We start from the raw sequence: 21,754 nt of genomic DNA, 5'->3' as shown, positions 1-21,754 counted from the left end.
AATTTATGGCATTATTTAGAGTGGACGAATCTCTTCAATGTATTTTGACAAAGTTGTAGTTGGGAACACAATCTAGGAGCTGATGAGGTTTTCAAATATGTTAATATTTGAAATTTGAAATGTTAACGGTTGACAGTCCAAACTCGATTATCCTAAGCATTTCAAAATCAAATGATCACTGTACTCCTATCGCGACACGCCGACCCACCAACTGAACAGCAGAAGCTCAATGCTGCCTTCCAAGACGCCACACGCCTGAACATGAACTTCAAAAACAAAGCAACCGCCGCCGCGAACAGAACGTCCCGACCGACGCTGCCGCCTTCTCTGTGAAATCGCGCGCGCTTCAGCATCTCTCACGCGCGCTCTCTCTCTCTCTCTCACGCAAGTGTGAAATTTTCTCTTACCTTCAAACACGTGTGCGAAGAGGCCACGCGCGTGCGCCACCTCTGGAACGGATCTCTTGGACTTGCTGGTTCTAAATCGGCCCGAAATACTTCTGGCCAATGTTTACGTTTCGATTAGGGATTGTGAGTGCGTGTTTTTTTCGAAAAAGGGGCCATTTCGCAGTCATTCGTGAGTCAGAGCCGGGGTTGATAAAGGCAACGAGTGATTCAACGATCCCATGGTGAACTCCAGCAGTGAAGCGTGACGAAGCAACAGCAACATCGGAAAGTATAGTGAAGTTCAGTGCATCGATGCATCGACGGCAGGCAGAAGGGTCTTTGCTCTAATCGACAACAAAAGTGTTAAAAATAGCATTCAAAATAAGTCACACGCCATGGGAGTTCTGCGGGAAGAAGTCGTAGTCGTAGTCTAGTTTCGAGTGTGGTCTAGTTTAGTGTTCTGGAAGTAGCTCGTGGGCAGCCATGGGAAACACTCAAGCATCGACAGCTGCTGGACCGGGCGATGGCTCGAAAGGTAGCGCCCCGAAGCTGCCCAAGCAGACCCTGGTCAAGGGACGTAGCTTCATGAAGTTTGGCAAGAAAAAACAGCTACTGCTGGTGGACCACGACGGAACCTCGACGATGGCCATCGAGTGCAGCAGCCGGTCCGACGTCGACACCGAAGATGGCTTTTCTCACATATTGATCGATGGCTCGACAGCAATAACAACAAAGCCACCAACAACCCCAGCATCTTCCTCGGGCCAAGGTCACCAGTACGGTGGGTTGTCGGAATCAGCTGACTCGTTGCTACTGGCGGAAGGGGGCATCACGACGCGCGAGAGCGAATTTGCCAGCTTCGAGACCGCCAAATCTTTCTATGACGACGAAGGTAAGCATCGGCATGGAAATTATGACGAAACGGAGTGGCCGCGAAGCGTTCAACGGTTTTGATTTATGCGAGGAGCCGGGCGGCGTCCGTTATGGTCGTCGTCGGTGGAGAAAAAGTGTTGAATTTCATGCTTTTACCGAGATGCTCTGGATAAAAAGCGAAAAATATAAGCATTAATTATACGGAACGCGCATGCAGACAGTAAAGGGCACGGAGCATGAAGCGATTGTCGGCGTGTGCAGACTTTCAGGGAAAGAGGGCATGTATTTGAACCATGCCGAAAAAGCTTAATTTGTATGCAAACCAAATAGAAACGGCCCAACAAAAGCGGCTTTACTCTATATCACCACATAATTAGTACCGAAACGTTACCGAAAAAACAGGTTCCTCAAAAACCGCAACCAACTCTTTCAGCATTCACCTGTGTGCAGTATGCAAATGAGATTACACGCTTTCGGGGCCAAACTATTTTATATCTGTAACGAGGGAAAGCGAAGCAATTTGAACCTAATCATAACTATCAAAGTGATATGATTTCAATATTTTTTGCATTTTGATAAGCTTTTATTTGAAATCATCATTAAGGTTTCTCGAAAAACAAACACAGCAAAAAATCGCATGCAAAAACCTCACATCACCTCCCAAGTAACATTTTTTTTCAGGAGTTCTACAAGAGCTCTTCAAGATAGCTACAGCATAGCAGTTTGGACCGCGGTAGGATAAAATTCTCTTCAAAACTTCTTCAGGAGTTTGGAAGAGTACTTGAAGAGAGTTTTATCCTACCGGGGTCCAAACTGCTATGCTGTAGCTATTTTGAAGAGCTCTTGTAGAACTCCTGGAAAAAAAATGTTACTTGGGCTTGGTGCGAAAACACATTATCGTTTCTGTAAGTTTTTACATTGTCTAATGTACCTATGAGCATATTTTAATAATAAATCTTTAAAAATAATTAAAGATTTATTAAACTTTTCAAATTCTGTTCAATGAAAAACATTTTATTTATAAATTGTTTTATTTTTATTATTTGTTCAAACAAAGTAGCTCTTGAAACAATTTGTTTCTATTGTTTGCATTTTCTGAGAACATTATGAGCCTCTTGTTTTAATAACTTCAATCTTGCATGGAATACTAAGTGGAATGAGGGAGAATGGAACGAAAAAGGTTAAAAACAACTGAATATGAACAATTTAACAATTATTATTGAGACCTCTATAATTTTGTAAAATTGATGATATAAAAAAACTTAAAATATATATTTCATATATTTTGTTTTATTAAGCATTTGTTTTTTAAAATATTTATTTGTTTATTTTAAAGCAACGATAATAAAGTTTTTTTTTTTGCTAGTAATGTTTCAGAGATAGCGAGAAAGAATTCTTGGTACAGGTGTGATTTGAACCCACAACTGATCAACGGTACTGATCCGCGTTACCAATTATGCTACTGCGACCGGTGACAAATTTGTTGTCTATTGATGTAGTTACAGCACAATCGAATGTCGCGTATTGGATTTCAAAGCTTTCCCATACTACTATTTATTTGACTTTCGTTCTTTGTACTTATGATTTTGTGATGTTTAACTCTCTAAATTTGCGATTTAAGACTTTTAAATTATAAATTAAAGTTATGTTTAAATGCTGTAAAGTTTCAAATTTGTTTTTTTTTTCGATTTTTCTCCAGCTTATGGTTTTTGAACTTATACATGGTGTCATCTTTGAGCGTCCAAATCCCGGGAAACCAGGGCTGAGCTGTACGATTTTGAACTAGTTAGTCAGTTCTCCTCGTAGGGCGCCTATATTCGTACAAGGAGCGCCAAGTGCAGAGCGGAGGGGGGGGGGGCGTGTAATATGTTATTCGTTTTTTGGTTACACAAAAACTAAAAATTAAGTTGGGTAATTCTTGCCTTCCAACACAACACATTTTAAAAAGCCACAAAGTACCACACTTTTGATTTGCAACATTCTAACCGGATCAATTCGACATTAATTTTGAGCACCTCTATTTTCTTTTAATTACTGCAGCTAACTTTTCCTTTAATCAAACGTTTACAGAAACTTGACAAATCCGAATAACCGGATATTTTCTCTGGTTTCAAAAGACAGATATATTTTATCCGTCTTGTCCTTTATCCTTTAACAACCTTCCACAAAAGCCAACTACGTCCTAACCAGGGTCCTGCACTTATCATAAAATGTTGTTTGATTATCGGTAACTTGGCAAATTTGAAAAATGCAAAGTTTCTCTTGGGCCCTGCTGAGGGCGCCAAATTGTTTGAGGAGGGCGACATTTTTTGTAAAGAACTTGTTAGTCGACGACTAACCTACAGCTCAGCCCTGCGAGAAACGGGATTTTTTTACATTTTTCCGGGAGATCCCGAGAAATTTCAAATTTGTTTAAAATTGTTCTTGTCTTGGTTCTAATCAATATTTAACAACAAAGTTGTATAAGATAGCAACTTTAATTGTCAAAATAAGTATGAGGATCAATACATCAATCCATGCTTAAATGCATGTAAAAAATCATTCAACTTCAAAAAAATATGTGCAAAAAATTCTAATTTCAGGTATTTGTGCGTCCAACAAATCAAAAAACGATTGCAGGTATTTTCGATAAGAAGTATAATTTTGTATTAAAATTGTTTGGACTGCGAGTAAAATGGATCCATACTCCACAACCATGAAATTACTTTTAAACTTGCCTCTGTGACCAGTTTGAGAGAATGTGATTAAGCTTCAGAAAGAAATATTGACAAGATTTTTTTAAAAGATCTGACGAATTCAACATAATCAGTAAGATTTAATTCAATCATAGTTCAGCTCTTAAATTTTTCTCTGTTTATTTTCAATTATCGGTGCCAAAAAGATATGCAAATGTGTACTGCCCATGCATAATTGAAGAATCGACTATTATGCCAAATCAAGTATTCCGAGAAAAACGCGTTTTTGTGCATGTCACCAAATCTTCGCCATGGAAATTTCAAGAGGGAATGGAATACAGTCGACTCCCTGGTTGTCAATATCCAAGGGACCGTCGAGGAAGAGAATCATCAGTTTACAGAACGATACAAAATGAAGACTCGATTGAAAAGATTTGTTTCTTGATACCCAGCTATGGGAGAGAATCATGGCAACGTCCATCAAACAAAAACAAACTAATGTCAAATACCCTTCAAAGCTTCGTTTCGCCAAGAAAAATGTCTATGCAAGCCATGAGAAAGTGAAATTATTGACAACCGGAAGAGATTTTTAAAGCAAACAGAATCCAAGGGACCGTCGAGGAAGAGATCCTTCAAGCAAGGGAAAATATCGAGGAATGAAGATAATTGAAGTATGCAGATTGAAGGGACTGAAGAATTCATCGATAGATAAAGAATTATTGATATCGAGAAGATCGACAGCCAGAGAGTCGACTGTATTAGCCGTTTGATTTTTCGCATCGGCAAAAAATGATTTGCTAAAAAGTTGCTCAACAATTTGGTAAAATGTGGAATGAATATTTAACAAATGGTTTTCAAAAGATATTCTTCTATGCGGGGCAGCCAAAACACTATTTTAGTGAAATTCAAATATTTCATTTTTTTATTAATGTGTAAAAGCCAATTTTTTTCAATGATGGACAGCATTCCGCTTGAATGTCTGGAATTTCCGGAAAATTTACAAATTTGATAGCTCCATCAAATTCGTGTGCCGTTTCACAAGAAATGACCCATAAACAATCATTCAGACAAGATTTTATTGTGTGTCTAACCACAATCCATAATTTTTCACATTAATTTCAAATACATGCATTTTTAATATATCAATAAAATATTTTCGCAATTCAGTAATCTGTCTTTAGGATTTCAGTATAAAATGGGGGCTAGAGAAGCTTTAAGTCAGGCCTGCCCAACGTCCGGCCCGTGAAGCCATTTCATCCGGCCCGCGACGGCTTTTCAAAATAGTTCTATGACCAGCCCTTAAGGCTGTTCATGAAATATTAAATAAATAAATCGATTGTCTGAATTAAAAAATAAACTTGAGATCAATTTTTAACACATGATAACAATATTCTTCATGTTTGAATTTAATTCTTATAATTTCTATATTGATATTTTAAAAAGGAAAATGGTGCCAGAAAACAAAATTATCCATTTCGTAAAATCTGAAAAAACTTTGATTGTTGTCTAAAAATGTACAAAAAGACACTAAATTTAAATTTCTTTCATTTTTAACTGTGTTTACTTCAAAATGATGTGTTTTTTCTATTTTCTTTAATAAATAAGTAAGCAAAAACTGATGTGTTTTTTCACAACAACTTTTCAGTGAAATTTTTGTTTTAAGTTTTAAAAAGCAAATCATTCATCATGAAAACAGATCGTAGGAAAACTAAAAAAAATGTCTCAAAATGAGTAATGAAATCAGGGAGCAAAAAATATATTTTTTGGTGATAGTGAATTTTTATTTACATTTCTTAGAATAACGAATTGAAAATTATTGAATACATATTTTTTACACTTTTTAAATTTTGTGTATGTTTAAAATCGTGAAATATTTGAATTTGAATAAAGGTGCACAACAACAACTCAAAAAGTTTTTTTTTGTATGGTTTTTGGAATGTTTTTTGTGAAAAAGTATATCAAGGTATTTAATTGCAATCGTCAAAAACAATAACTGTGCAATTTTGAACAAACAAAAATCAAAATAAGTCAAATAAACACATTTTTATAAGTTATCTTTGTTTTCCATTCTTAAAATCAAGATATATGAATCATATTTGCAACACAAGTTCTTTTATTTATTTACTTTAAAAGAACCCAATCATAAATACAATTGAAATAAATATGTTTACTTTTTCAACTTTTATCAAATATTACACTCAAACCCCGATGGTTTGACACGAACTGTTGTCAAACGAACGGGGTCACTTTTTAGTTTGACGACCCTTTTACACGGAGTTCACACACACTCCCGAACGTTTGTTTTGATAGTTTGCGTAAGCGCCGTGTAAAAAGTGACAGTTCGTCACTTTTTAGTTTGACTTTGACCAACCAACGGGGTACAAACTAAAAAAGTGTCAAACGAAAAAGTGACCAACCACCGGGGGTTGAGTGTAGTTCCGGCCCGCCACTGCTTCAGAAAAATCAGATCTGGCCCGCAGGGCCAAAAGGTTGGGCACCCCTGCTTTAAGTTTACTTTCGTTTAGACACGTTCCTCGTGCTGCCAGAATAACCTGTCAAAAATGTTTGTGTTTAAAGTGGTGAATTAACAAATTCAATAAATTTCTTCAGAATGTACATATCGCCTCGCACTATTCCGCAAACATATTCCCAGAACCACGAACTGTTAGCTCATGTGCAACTCGTGTGTTTTTAGCAATCCAACTATTGTTAAGAGACACAAGAGTTACAAAAACAAAAACAAGCTTAGAACAAGAGAGCACACCGGCATGAATGTATGGATTTGACTCAAATTTCACTCTATTTTTTTCCTTTAGAATCGACCACAATATTTTCAAATTGGTCCGTGAAACTTTATGCAAAACGGAATTGTTGAGATATGACATTGTGTCCACTATCATTATCCCACGCGTGTTCTATCTTCTCATACGCCTCAAGCCTCGCACCTAGATGCGCAACATGCTACTCCTGCCATGGCAACTATCTTCGCGCGATTCCGCTTTCCTGCGCTGATCATCTGCGCTCTTTTATCCACTTTGTTTTATCTCGTAACAGGAGACCAGCAGCAGAAGAGCATCTCCAACGGCAACAGTAGGGACGCTATCTATGATGTCCAATGTCCAGCAGCAGCAGCTCAAGACGCAACTCCGCTAGATTCCGATAGTGCGATGCGTGATGACGCAGCGGCAATAGCCAAAGCCCACACCGATGACGTCGTTGATGTGACGTCACCGATCCCCAACGCAGCACAAGCACAGAGATGTTCCGAAGAAGACGACCCCAACAAGTCGCTGACCTGCTCCTCATCCAACAACAAGAACCGGTCTTCAGTGCCGACACCAGCACAACCAAGAACACGCCCCAAAGCAACACCAACATCAACGCAGGCCGCGGACCACAACAAATCGCCGGCTTACGCTGCTGCTATAGCAACTAAGCCAAACAGTACCAAACTGGTTCTGGACGCGGACGGTAGTAAGAGCACTAGTGGCGCGACCAACTCCGTGTCCGTAATTGTAACGACCGACTCGTGGAAAAGGGCGAAATCACTGAGCGAGAACGTGGCCACGGGTCGTTGCGATTCGGCTTCGGTGGACCAAACAGACAATAAAGGTAAGCGCTATCACGGAGAGGTCACCTGGAGTGATCAACAGGTCGCTTCGGTGGTTTTAGTTGGTTGACCTCCATTTTGACTACTGCGAGGGGAGAAACGACGTATTATTCCCTGGGGAGCGAGCGATTCATCGACTTGCTGATGTGTATCTGTGTGAGGCCAGGTCGGGCCAATTGCTCGCGGTGTAGTGAGAGGAAGCGAAATTGTGGGCACAGATGAAAATTACCGAAATTCTTACACGGTTTAAATTCAAGAAAACACAGATGATTGTCGTGGTTTAACCTTGGAATATTTTCATAAGTACCAATTCATCATAAAAAGTTTGCCAGTTTTTCAAATCTTAAACCAACGGTTCTTTCCAATAACAATAAAAAAACTAATTTACAACACATGGCTTAATGTTTCTTAACTTTATGATTCACTGGAAAAGAAATTGTCAGCCAAACATTCACAGCTGGCCATGATTTTTATACAAATCTGACTGAGGTGTCCGTAACTTCAATAAATCCTTACTGGAAAATTCTTTGTTTCAGCTTTTTGTAATATTTTTGATAGAAATAACTTCAATATACAGTATGTAAAAAAAGTATTTACACCCCTTGGGCACTATGCACATATTGTGATGAAAAAATCTCAACAATTTAATGTTGACAGAAACCTAGTACTACGTTTTGTTCAGAAACTCATGCCAAACATTTTGCTACAAAAAGCTCATGAAAAGATGATTTCTATAAATAGTTATATTACAAATACTATTACGAAAATAAAAAAGGTGCAAAAAAAGTTTGTACACCTTTCGAAAAATTTACATAAATAATGTTATTTGTTGACAAATCGCCATAAATCCAGTCTCCCAACTCCAAATAGGCATCCTTGACTGATTAAAAAAAATTGGATTGAATATAATGTTTACTAACTACTTAGTATAAAAGTTCATATAACTCTGGAAATTCTATGTAAAACTTATCTAAACTTAATTTTGCAAACTTTTAATTCAACTAAATGTCAATATATTACCATAGAATTGCTAATTAAACATTTTGGAGTGGGTATAACACCGTTTTGGGGGTCTTTGTATCGATAGAATAGATTTTTCGTTGGAATTTCGTACCAACCCGGAATGACGTCGTCGGAAAATCCGCCGGCATCTGAACCGGTCCACAATTCACAAGTCAACCTATGTGGCATCTGAAAGAGCATAAAATTTCCGATCTTTTGATACCCATACATCCAGGTTTTCTATAAAACCCACGTTTTTAAATACCTAAGCAAAAACATTGTTATGGTTTCGTTTGAGCAAACTGCCAAAAATGTATGGAATTTCGTAATTTTTGTTCTCGTGGATCAAACTTACTTTTTGGCCAGGTATTTAAAAACGTAGGTTTTAAAGAAAACCTAGATGTTTGGGTATCAAAAAATCGGAAATGTTATGCCCTTTCCGATTCCACATAGGTTGACTTGTGATTCGTGTACCGGTTCGGATGTCGGCGGATTTTCCTACGACGTAATTCCGGGTTGGTACGAAATTCCAACGAAAAATCTATTCTATCGATACAAAGACCCCCAAAACGGTGTTATACCCACTCCAAAATGTTTAATTAGCAATTCTATGGTAATATATTGACATTTAGTTGAATTAAAAGTTTGCAAAATTAAGTTTAGATAAGTTTTATATAGAATTTCCAGAGTTATATAAACTTTTATACTAAGTAGTTAGTAAACTTTATATTCAATCCAAATCAGTCAAGGATGCCTATTTGGAGTTGGGAGACTGGATTTATGGTGGTTTGTCAATAAATAACATTATTTTTGTTAATTTTTCGAAAGGTGTACAAACTTTTTTTGCACCTTTTTTTATTTTCGTAATAGTATTTGTTATATAACTTTTTATAGAAATCATCTTTTCATGAGCTTTTTGTAGCAAAATGTTTGACATGAGTTTCTGAACAAAACGTAGTACTAGGTTCCTGTCAAACTTTAAATTTTTTACATGTTTAATCACAAAATGTGCATAGTGCCCAAGGGGTGTAAATACTTTTTTTACACAGAAAAAAATATGTGAATTTACTCGAAACGGAAAAAATGAATCACATGTAAACTCAGTTGATGTAAACTTGAGATTCGACGTAAACGGTTGAATCAAACGTAAAATCATGTTTTTACGTATAATTTGTCGCAAATTTACATCAAATTGCATTTAAATTTAAATGTTTAATGACGTGCAAAAGTGTTACATCATAAATGATGTAACATTCGGAAATATTTTGTTGTGTGTACATACTGTAATATATGAGCATTCCGACAAATTTATTTTAATAAGCAAAATTCAAACTTAAATTGTACAGATGTTTTATCCCTGCTTTTTTATTATTAATCTTATACCTGAAGTGACGGCAATAACATCAATTTAATTTTAAAAAGAACAAAACTCAAAACCAAAAAAATACTGAGAATAGCAAAAAAATAACTTTATTTGGCATTACAAAAAAAAAACATTTTTTTATTACAAGATCAAAACTAATTATTTAAATTTTATATCCAGTACATGTGTCTGGCCCTTTTATGATATTCCCGCTTGTTCAGTTAATCATTTTTTACTGAAGTTTACTTTTTTTTTGTTTAATGCAGGTATTTAATAATTTCCAGTTTAGAATACCAAAATTTTCATGAATCAATAAGTCACAAACAAAGCGATATTTTGTAGAATTTACATAATATTTTTTGTACAAAATGCAAAACACCGAAGTACTTATTCAAAACACCCCACTTACTTCTAGAAGAAGTTTTCATAAAATTTTGAAAAGTTTAAAAAGATAGTTACACAGAAAAAAAAAGTTGAATTTTGGAATGTTGAAAATTTGGTAGGTTGAATATTACCTCTTTTTTGAGTAATATTACATAAAAAATGTGTAAAAATGTGAACCTGATGAATATTCATCAAAAACTGATGAATATTCATCATTTTCAAGGGCAAAATTAATCTTTTTTTTTTGCCACAATATCTGTCACCATTTCCTGATGAATATTACCATCATTTTTTTCTGTGTAATTATAATCAAGAAAATGTTTGGAAAATGTTGATTTTAATATTCTCAAAGAGTCATGACTTTCTTAAATAACATGAGTTCGAATCGGAAAGCGGAATGCATTTTCGTATATTTTTTTTTTACAGTTTTTTTAGAAGAATAAAAAACAAGTTTGTATATAATAAATATTATGTATTTTTGAAACAAAATTAAAAAAAAAACCCAAATTTAGAGGCATTTCCAGTACAACAAATTTTCTATCAATTGTGAAAATTTTTGATACGTGCTTCGAATTCTGTTTAAAATGCAAGATGATTCGATGATTTTATAAACAAAACCAATTTTAACGAGTTTTAGGCAAGATTCTGACTTTTTAACTATTTTACCTGACATTTGAATGTATTTTGTTAAAAAGCATATTAACATAGTTAACTTAGTAAAAACATTGAGTTTTTTCTTAAAAACTACAGAAGCAACCTAAGTGACGGTACATTTAACGTAAAAATAAAATTTGAACTATCAAAGTCACCCCGGAATTCAAAATAAGAATTTCCAATAATACTATTTTTAAACAAAAACAACTTTTTAAAAAAATATTGTGGGACCTTGAGTGGGTTACCCCAGTACATGTTTTGAAAATAAGAATCTTGAGAGATACCTTACCAGTTGGAAAATATTTCAAAAATAAATTTTAATCCTATCACCCCGGTTTACGGTACCTAAAAAACACAGAATTTTGTTACAAATTTACTATTTAACAGAAGAATACTATCGAGTGGATGATAATTGTAAATGAGTCTTATTATATGGCGTGCTTCAAAATGTTTTACATTTCTTTTACATTTGTTTAGCATAAACTTTCGAAAAAAGTATTTTGAATCAACTTTTTTTCGAAAACCCAATTTTCACCGATAGAATATTTTGAATCGAACATATTCTTAATCAGGAAGGTGAAACTCAACTTTCTCCGTATAAATCTTCACCAAACCGTAAATATTATTTAAAATACCCTTAAAAAACTCCATAGAAAAAAAAAAGTTATTTTTCACCGTGCTTCCAAACTACAGAACACAAACAGCGTTGGCCTTGATCGCGAGAGTCTATCCCAACATTCTCTTTCGCCGCGAAGTGCCGATCGGTACGACCCAACTGATCTCTCCGGCAGTCCAACAACAACAGTGATTATTGAAAGCATTTCCAAGTGGCATACCTTCGACGAAAAAAAAACCGCTGTTCAATCAGTTGCGTGCCAAGCCCTTCTACTAGTAGTGTTGTGTTGTGTGTTATCAGTAAAAGTGATTTCGAGGAGGTACGCAAATATTGTACTATTTCAACGGCATCCGCAGCAGTAGCAAAAAAAAAGGTCCAATTTGACTCGGTTGGGAGAAATATTTTGGAATGAAAGAAAGCTAACGGTGCATGCAAAAATCAGAGCAGCAGATCCGAGTGAGACCAACATAACTGAGCTTTGGATGGTGGGTTTTGTGGAAAGCATATACCTTTCTTTCCCAACTTTGCATTTTTAGTGCTGGAAAATAGTTTAGTTTTCAAGTGGTGCTTAATTGGAAAAGTCGTATTTTGGTGATTGGCCAAACTGTGGAAAAAGTGATCGTGAACCGTGAGAATTATAAATTGAATTGCATTTTTAAATGAATACTCTGATTTCTATAACCATCAAATATAGTGGGGATGTTTAGATAAAAAAAAACTTACTCAGAACGTAATATACATTTACAAAAAAGACTTTTTGTCTAAGCCATGGTTAATTAATGCATTCTTCTCGATCCCATACAGTGTTTTTAAACAGTTTTAATGACCTTTTAGCTTGTAAAATGAAATAATAAGGTATATGTCCCTATATTGAGCCTTGTCTCTACGATCAACAACCTTGAAATTCAAAGTCAATGCGCCAGGTTCTGTCCAACAAAAAAAATGTGTCTCAACCAATCAAGCTCAAATTTGGAACCAAGGCTCAGCACACCTAGGGGATCATGCCCTTAAATGCCCACAAAATGGATCCGTTTTGTTACATTCTACTGGTTAAGTAATCAATCTTATTTTGGTTAGTGGCATCAAACATCAAAATGATTTAACTTGTTATTCGACCGAAATTTTGGGGCTGCACTGTAGATCAAAAAAGTTCACCACGTGCTTCGAGATTTCAACCAATCAGAAGGTGGATCATAAAAAGGTACGCTGAGGGTTGGATCCTAGGAGAAATAGACCCAAAATAACAAAAATGTGACATTTCGACGGGAACATTTCAGAAGGCATCATTGTACATTTTGACACTTTCTGGGTTATTGCATATTCTGAAAGTACTCCTAATAAGCTACCTCTCCACCAAAAACGAGCAAAAGTTACTTCAGTAAAGTCTGTTTAATAATTATTTGAAATAAAGTAACATAAACAAAATCTCTGACATCAGCAGTGCCTACCTGAGCAGACGGAAATAACTTGGGAATAAAAAATGTTGATATTTGAAAATTCTAGGCCAATAACATTTTATGTTATTTATAACAATATTTGTTATTCGTCGTTATAATATTTTTGTTATTGGATTGTTATTGTAATAACAGACTAGTAACACTTTTAGTTATTCTTCGAACAAATCATTGTTATTTTAACAACTAATCCTTTCATCCCAATAGCAGTTGGAGGTATTCTTCCATAACAAAAAATGTTAATCCAAATTTGTGGTGGCTTTCAACCAATATCAGACCAATAACAAATTGTGTTATAATAACATAAACTGTTATTAAACTTTTATGCAAAAATGGAATGTCCAAGGAGATTCCTTAACACTTTCTGTTATTTTAACAGTATTTGTTATTGAAATGGCATGAATTATGTTATTATTGTCTACCCGGGTGTTCATATAGCCCTTTCAACCTGCCAAATAAAATACTACATGAACCTCGTGACGAAAAAAAGCATCATGAAAAAGATGCCATGTACATTTGCGACGAAAAGCGAATCATAACAAAGCTTTCCCTCCACTTGCAAAAGGCGCCATGTACATTCGGCGAAGAAAACCGAATCATAACAAAGATTCCCCTCCAATGACAGCATGGTGATATAGACGTTGGTTATTTACCCGCCCGTGTGGATCAATCGGACCGCGCACTGGACTTTCAATCCAGAGGTTGCTGGTTCGAATCCCGCGGCGGGCGCTCTCAAAATTGGGTAATGGGTATCCGGCGCCGTCTCTCCGTGCCGTACTCAAACACTTAGGAACCCAGGGCGGCGAAGTTCTTGTAGTTAAAAGGAAGACACTAGCGGTTGGTACTAGCAATGGTGGCCGACAGCTATAAAGTCAACTTCGTTTTTTTTTTTTCGATTTCGAAAGAAGTTATGTTTGTTTTTCTTAAATATAATGACGGAAATAATGTTTAGTTGAATATGGATGATCAAATATCAACAAAAGCAACGCTTTTCATCGTATGTTATCATTAGAACATCTTCTTTTGCTTTTATTTTAAAATGGGAATTGAAAAATGATGCTCAACATTCAAATACGCTTTTCTCAAAACGCACGGTTTGTACATGATGCTTTTTGAAATGTTGTCGTCGATTTATGCGATCAGGGGCAGTTTAGTAGGCGCAAAATATCAGGGGGACGACATCTATATCTTACTACAGGCAGCTCGCGCGCAGCCAACACATGCTGTCAACTTCGGCACCAGAACAAAAGGGAGCTGTCAATTACGGCGCCAGCACAAAAGAACAACTGTTCGTTAAGGAACCAAAATAAAGCAACTACGCACTGTAAAAAAAGTACAAAAAGTGCAGGCATAAAATGGAAATAATGTAATTATTGTTTTCATGTTAAATTTTACCGCTTTTGAGGTGATTTTTATCAATTTATTTGCATATAAAATACAAATAAAGTACTAAAGTTGGGATTATTAAGCACACATCGGGCCGATGACCTCATTTAAAGTTGTACTTTTATCACATGAAACGTTTAACTTAACTACTGTTTAATTTGACTTTTATTACAAAAATTCTTATAACAAAAATTGAATTATTAAAAAACAAATATTTTTGTTTTCACTGTGCGCAGATTGCTCAATCTCAATCACCCAAGCGGACTTTAGCATCCCCCTGCAAAATACGGACAAATACTCTATTTTTTCTTCGATGAGTGTTCTTTGAGAAGTATCAAAAATACACACACACACAAAAAATCCGAAAATCATTTTTAGATGCGAAATGTATTTTTTTAAATCAAAAATTATTTTTGTAAACTTTTGATAAAGTGCAGTTTGAGTTATACCCATTTTCAGATTGAATTATTAATCAGAATATTTTTTTTAATAGTGTTAATACTTGTCCATCTTTAAACAAAATTTGAAAACTTGAGAAACATTGTTTGAACATTTTTGATTCGACATTTGGTTGCTGAGATAGGCCCAGCAAAAATGAAAGTTACCAAAAATGAGTTTTTCTAAGTTCTACCCGATTGATCTTTAATTTTCGATCGATGATATCTTGATCTGAGCTATCTGATCTAGGTAAAAATAAGTACCTAACTGTGCCAATTTTGAGCCAACTCGGTTAAGGTTTAAGGGTCGCTATTAATAGTTGAACTTTGTATGGGAAATTCCGAAAAAAATGTATGCAAAAAATTCAAAATTTCAGGTTTAAGGTGGCGTTGAATGTGTCGGCACATTATCAAGTGTGAGGTGCTTTTGTAAACTCTTATGACAAACAACTTTGTCAAAGACCGCTAAACGATCCTGGTTTACCCTGACGAGTTAACGATCAACAGCGACCCCTGAACCTTAACCGATTTGGCTCAAATTTGACACAGTTACCTAAAGAATCGAGTCAGGGAATACCCCTTAATTTTGAAGATACTCAAATGTATGTAGCATAAATCGTGGTTCAATAAGCTCTGGTTGATGTGCACCGTTAAAAAGCGAAATTTGTGATTTAAACCTTTCCGGCCTGATTTTCTTTAAAAATTTGTTTTAATTGATGATGGGAAAATGATTCTTATGACAATACGAAAGTAAAAGGCTAGTTTTGCAAATTGTGATGTTTGGGTCATATAATTGATATCATATTATGTTCCATGCACCCTTGAGCCCTCCAAAGTGTCCTGGAATACTGATCTTAAGTCTATCGCCGTAAACACGATTCTACAAAGATGTTGATCATGGTTCATATCCAGTGATGATTGTGGTTGAGGCAAATTTTAATTTCGTTTAAAAGTGGGGTTTTTATCAGATTATAAATAAAACATACCTAGTAACAATTTGTTTTAGTTTTTCCTGAAAGTTTGCCTGCTTTAGAACTGGACTGCATAATTAACTCACAACTTTTGAAAATGTATATGATTTACAAAATTTGCCTATACTGATTAGATAGCTATTTCTATAACTACGCTACAACTCTAGCCATCATGCATCACACATTACGACCACTCTCTGCAACGCAGAAAAAAACATCATCATCCACCTAAACAATGCTCCCAAAGAGCACAATTGCTAATTTAAATAACGCATTACCATGCAAGCTGCAGGGCAATTCTTTTAACGCCATCGTGTATCGAAAGTTATAATTTCCATAGCTTACGGCAAGAAGTCGAGCAGGTTCCATATCTACGTTCAGCACTCTCTGCACGACCTGCGTTGAGTTCGTTCAAAACAATTCGCCATGGTTCTCAAAGCAAAACTCATTTGTTGCGATTCGAGATTAGAGACTCTGTTTCAGCTAATCAAGATGTACTTTTTTCTTGTATTTTTTTCTTGCCCCGCCAAGACCGTCCCACCAGGGTGATCCACCTGCTGGAACACACCACATCGTCCAGTTCGGATTCGATCTTCACCGATCCGTCCACGCCGCTGGGAGCGTTCGCCACGGAAATCAACGAGGCTTACTACTCGGAGGAAGATCTGGTCGAGGCCCAGGAAGAGTCCACTCCGGTGAGGAAGACCCCGGCCACGATCAGGCTCGATCAGCTCAGCGTCCACAAGATCGAGTCGATCGACCTGAGTGCAAAACGGTTAAAGTGTGATGACGACGATCAGTGGTGGGATCGCCTGACGATCGCTAATGTTTCGAACATTTGTGTGAAAAGTGACAAAGATCGACAAGGTTGGTTGGAAAAGTGTAAAGTGGAAAATGTGAACAACATCAGTGTGGATGGTCAGTGCGCAGAACTAGATCAGGACGAAGATCGAGTGGACATGGCGTTGAATTTCCGTAATCTGGTTTCCCCTTGCGGGACGGTATTCCAAGCAGATGGTCTCGGAACACCGACGGAAGAGTCCAAGGACAAGAGCATCTTCAACGTGGCTCGCGTGAAGAAGGTCGAACTCACAGAAATCAAAACTCCAAGCTCGCTGTACAGCACACCTCGTAAGTTCCGCCCAAAATCACCTAACTAAACCCCAAAATCTAATTCCCTCCCCCTGATTTCAGTCCCCCTAACGCAAACGGTTGAGCTGAACCGGTGCAACACCAACGCAAACGCTGCCAGTTCTGACCCACCGCAATGGATCACCACCCCGAAGCTGCCCGCCGGCGAAGGGAACGTCCTGCGAAAGGTGGTGTCCATCACGTCGGGGAAAGTGGGCGAAAGTGGAGGCAGCATTGGTGGTGGTGGCGGCGGAACGCCGATGAGCCGAATTTCCCGGCCCTCATTCGTGCCGGAGAAGCTCAACTTTTCGGCGTACGAAAAGTTTGAAGGTATGTCTAGAAGATATCTCTTGTTATTTTTAATAAACAGCTAGTTTTTATGATTTTCATATTTTTTACTTTTTGCCAATGCAAATAATTATGTAATTTGATCGACTTCTAACATGTGATGAACAATATTCAAAACTAATTTGTGAGAATACTGGCCAGTTCAATGAACTTTATCTTAAACATATTTTTCTATCGATGATTTCATCCGATTGCAGGTGTTTCGGTTAAACAACAGAATGATCACGACTAAGTAATTAGCATATGGGTTTACTCTATAGTGCTAAAAAGATTTGCAAGTCAAGCTGAAATGTCCTATCATGTTGATGATGAACAGATGTAAAATATTGTAAAGCAAGCTTCAAAGAGGTGATTTTTCATACGCCGATAATTTTTGTACAATTTTTATAAACACAAAAAAAGTTACTTTTTTTGCTGTGTAGGGGAGAGTGGGGACACTTGATCCCCAGCGGCTTACAGATATAAGCTTTATTACATTGCTCATAACTGAAATTAGAATATTTTTTTCAGTGTGGTTGAAACCTGAATAGTAATTAAGCTTACGTATAATTCAAACAAGTCAAATTAAAAAGCTGTCAAAGGCAAACTTATGGGAAATTGGACGAGCTTACCGGTAAAAATAATTACGAGACTGAAAAATCAAGTCTGAGCAACTCTCTACCAAAACCGGAAATGGATTTTATTTGTTTTTTTTTTTTTTTGATTTGGCTCAAACTTTGTGGGGGCCTTCCCTATGACCAAATAAGCTATTTTGTATCATTGATTCACCCATACAAGTCTCCATACAATTTTGGCAGCTGTCCATACAAAAATGGTATGTAAATATTCAAACAACTGTAACTTTTGAGTGAATTTTCTGATCAATTTGGTGTCTTCGGCAAAGTTGTAGGCAGAGCCGTACCTTGGGTCCACGGCGCCCTTGGCGAAGCATCAATTTGGCGCCCCTCCCAAATTTACAAGAAATTTGAAATTGAGGTTAATTTTCAACGATTGCTTCAATGAGTTTTGATTTTATAATTGCAATTGGAGACCTTAATATGGTTAAATCCAGAAACACAGTTATTTATTAATTTTTATGTTTAATTTTTAAATAATATTAGACAGGTTGATTTAAAAATTCATTGTGGGAATCAGATTTCATAACACGATAATGAAAGCTAGGTTTTGTTTTTTATTAATTTATTTTTCAGATAAATGCACAGAATTGAACTATAAATGTTGCTTTAATTTGTTGGCAAATTTGATCTTTTTTTCTAAGCCTGTATAAATCTGATCTAGAATTAAATTTATTGTATAAGCAAAGAACTTAACCGGATTCGTAAAATAATTAGTTGATTTGGCTTTGGATTTCATTTTGGTGCAATTAGAAAAAAGAAAAAAATCTTTCTTTAAAATAAAAAAATAATCAGTCGATGCCCGTGTCCTCTTTTGTTTTATCTAGATCCCAGCAAGCTTACACAGAAAAAAATCCGATGGTAAAATCGCATGCAAAAGCATGCACATCACCTTTGTGAGCAAAAGCATGTAATATTGTATGAGAAAACGTGTACACAAAAAGCATGTACAAAAGAAAAATAAATAAATTTTGCACACCCCAAAAATAACATCAATCTGGTGAGAGTCATATCCAGATTACCAAATCCACGCCCCAACCGACTCGGCTATCTCACCGTCTTGTAAATGCTGTGTTCAACGCCGATGTACCAGTAGGTTTCCCGTACGTCGTATACTGAATTAACTTTATACGATGTATGGGGAACGTACAGCTACACAGCAAAAAATCCGATGGTAAAATCGCATGCAAAAGCATGCACATCACCTTCGTCAAAATAAACACTTAATATTACACACTGCATGTACAATTTTTGCAAACACAAAAAAAAAGTTGCAACCGACGGGATTCAAACCCAGCACCATCAGTGAGGACTGGCGCCTTAACCCACTCGGCCATCAAGGAGGATAAACTCATATATGAGCTTGACATTTTGGTCAAGTAGGTTTCCCATACTGATGGGCTACATATTTCAGGATGTAAAATCACATCAAATTGCATAAAATAATGCAATATTTATTTTACACCCAGGCCTTTTACACGCAGCTGGATTACTACTTTTTTAGCTGTGTACATCGGTGTTGATCCTACTAAATACGCAGCGGCGAGATAGCCGAGATGGTTGGGGCGCGGACTTGGTAATCTGGATATGACTCTCACCAGATTGATGTTATTTTTGGGGTGTGAAAAATTTATTTATTTTTCTTTTGTACATGCTTTTTGTGTACACGTTTTCTCATACAATATTGCATGCTTTTGCTCACAAAGGTGATGTGCATGCTTTTGCATGCGATTTTACACAGAAATTTTTTACTGTGTAGTACAAAAGAGCAAACCGGCATCGAAGTATAATTTTTCAACATGCAGCGGCAGAACCATATTTCGTCAAAATCAATTAAAGATCATTCAAAATCCAGCGCAATTTATGATGAAACTTATTTTAATATTTGGGCAAAAATATCAAGATAAGAAATTTTTATTCATTTTAAGTGATTTGCCCTTACGAGGCTTGAGAATATTTATCAGAATTTTATATTTATAATTATATTTTGCATTGATTTTTTTGATCGGTATATTTTTAATTCGTGATATTAAATTTTATGTTTCAGAAAATTATTTTTTTAAGCAAAGCTATATCAATGTTTTCAATCCTTGAAAAAATATATTTTTTTTGTTTTGCCTTCCTCACCTTACTGAGGAAAGGCTATAAAATCACTCGAAAAATGAACTTCTTAATTTGACCACGTAGACCCACCTTCACGTATACCTATCGACTCAGAATCAAATTCTGAGCAAATGTCTGTATGTGTGTGTGTGTGTGTGTGTGTGTGTGTGTGTGTGTGTGTGTGTGTGTGTGTGTGTGTGTGTGTGTGTGTGTGTGTGTGTGTGTGTGTGTGTGTGTGTGTGTGTGTGTGTGTGTAGGGATGTGGGTCTGTGCACCAAAAAATATGCACTCGATTATCTCAGCACTGGCTTAACCGATTTGGACCGATTTGGTCTCATTCGATTCGTCTTGGGGTCCCATAAGTCCCTATTGAAAATTATGAAGTTTAGTAAAGTACTTCAAAAGTTATGCTAAAAACGATTTTGGCGTATGTCCGGAAGATTGTAAAAGGGTGGTTTTTGTAAGAAACCCTGTCATGTTATACATTTTCAGAAAGGTATTAAAAAAACCTTTCCAATGAGCCCAAAACATTGAAGATCTGATAACCCTATCAAAAGTTATTAGCACTTAAGTGTTATTTATACACTTTTTGGAGGCCGGATCTCAGATATTTCAATGAAAATGATGTCCGGGTCCATCATGCGACCCATCGTTAGTTAGATAATCAAATGACCTTTCAAATGAGCCTAAAACATCAAGGATCTGACAATCCTATCAAAAGTTATTAGCACTTAAGTGTTATTTATACACTTTTTGGAGGCCGGATCTCAGAAATTTCAATGAAAATGATGTCCGGGTCCATCATGCGACCCATCGTTAGTTAGATAATCGAAAGACACGGGTCCCCCACAGACCGTTATTATGAAGAAAAAATTTCCACCCAAACCAATGATTGGACATGGTTTCTGGGACCATTCTGCACCTCTGGGCCAAGTTTCAAAATATTTGCCGGCAGAAATTTCGAATACGGTCAGTTTTAGTATTTTTAGTTGAAATTAAGGGAAATCACTTGTAAAATGCATAGGAAAACTTCAAAGTTTCAATGCTTAAACTCTGAAACGTTACTGATCATGGTTTTAAATTGTACTTACATGTAGCAAAATGATATAAAACGATTTACGGAACTGACTTAGCCGAATTAAGCCGTAGTTAAGTGACTTAAGTACATTATTTACAAGTTTATATCTAAATATTTTTTAAATCTCCTACATTAGGCAATTTTAAGTCTAGGAAGACTAGATTGCATAAAAATAATTAAAATGGGGTGACTTTGAGCCAAGAGGTGACAATGTACTAAAGATTGTTTTGATAAGCATTAAGTTTATGTCAATATTTGTTTGTAGACTGCTTAATTTGGTCTATTTATGTTCCCAAACCCAAAAATAATTTGATGATATTGCTTCGCAGATCGCAAATTAATATGTTTGAATAGGCCTATTGATTTTAAATCGCCTATAAGTGACAGATTTAAAAATTCTGCGCACATGTTCCAGTTCTGAATCGATTCGTTCTGAATACAAATAAAAGAAAACAATTATGTGACGTGGCAAGTTTGTAGCATTGCATTAATAATAAAATTGTTTTTTTGTTTTAAAACGTTTAGAAATTTGAACCATACGAATGAAATGCAGTGAGTATTTCAGCTATAATTTAGCTCAAACATTTTTGTTGCCCTGTATAATGATTATAATTAGCAAAAGTTTAATGGCACAACTTCCCACAGGATTAATATCTCAAACTAATTATG

General features: G+C 36.1%; 1 protein-coding gene across 2 annotated transcripts in view; it reads left to right on the top strand.

Moving 5' to 3' along the window:
* Positions 1 to 449: 449 nt before the first annotated feature.
* Positions 450 to 21,754, top strand: part of LOC6034164 (protein cappuccino) — a 35,259-nt gene continuing 13,954 nt past the window's right edge. For both annotated transcript variants that reach the window (XM_038252709.1, XM_038252708.1), the window contains exons 1-4: positions 450 to 1,278; positions 6,989 to 7,546; positions 16,343 to 16,942; positions 17,006 to 17,272. In XM_038252709.1, the coding sequence (XP_038108637.1) occupies positions 870 to 1,278; positions 6,989 to 7,546; positions 16,343 to 16,942; positions 17,006 to 17,272 (1,834 nt within the window). In that variant the 5' untranslated portion in view covers positions 450 to 869. The remainder of the gene's footprint in view (positions 1,279 to 6,988; positions 7,547 to 16,342; positions 16,943 to 17,005; positions 17,273 to 21,754) is intronic.

This window comes from Culex quinquefasciatus, chromosome 2 (assembly GCF_015732765.1).
Source record: "Culex quinquefasciatus strain JHB chromosome 2, VPISU_Cqui_1.0_pri_paternal, whole genome shotgun sequence".
NCBI lineage: Eukaryota > Metazoa > Arthropoda > Insecta > Diptera > Culicidae > Culex > Culex quinquefasciatus.
The sequence above is the reverse complement of the archived record's forward strand: the minus strand, read 5'-3'. Positions and strand labels throughout refer to the sequence as shown.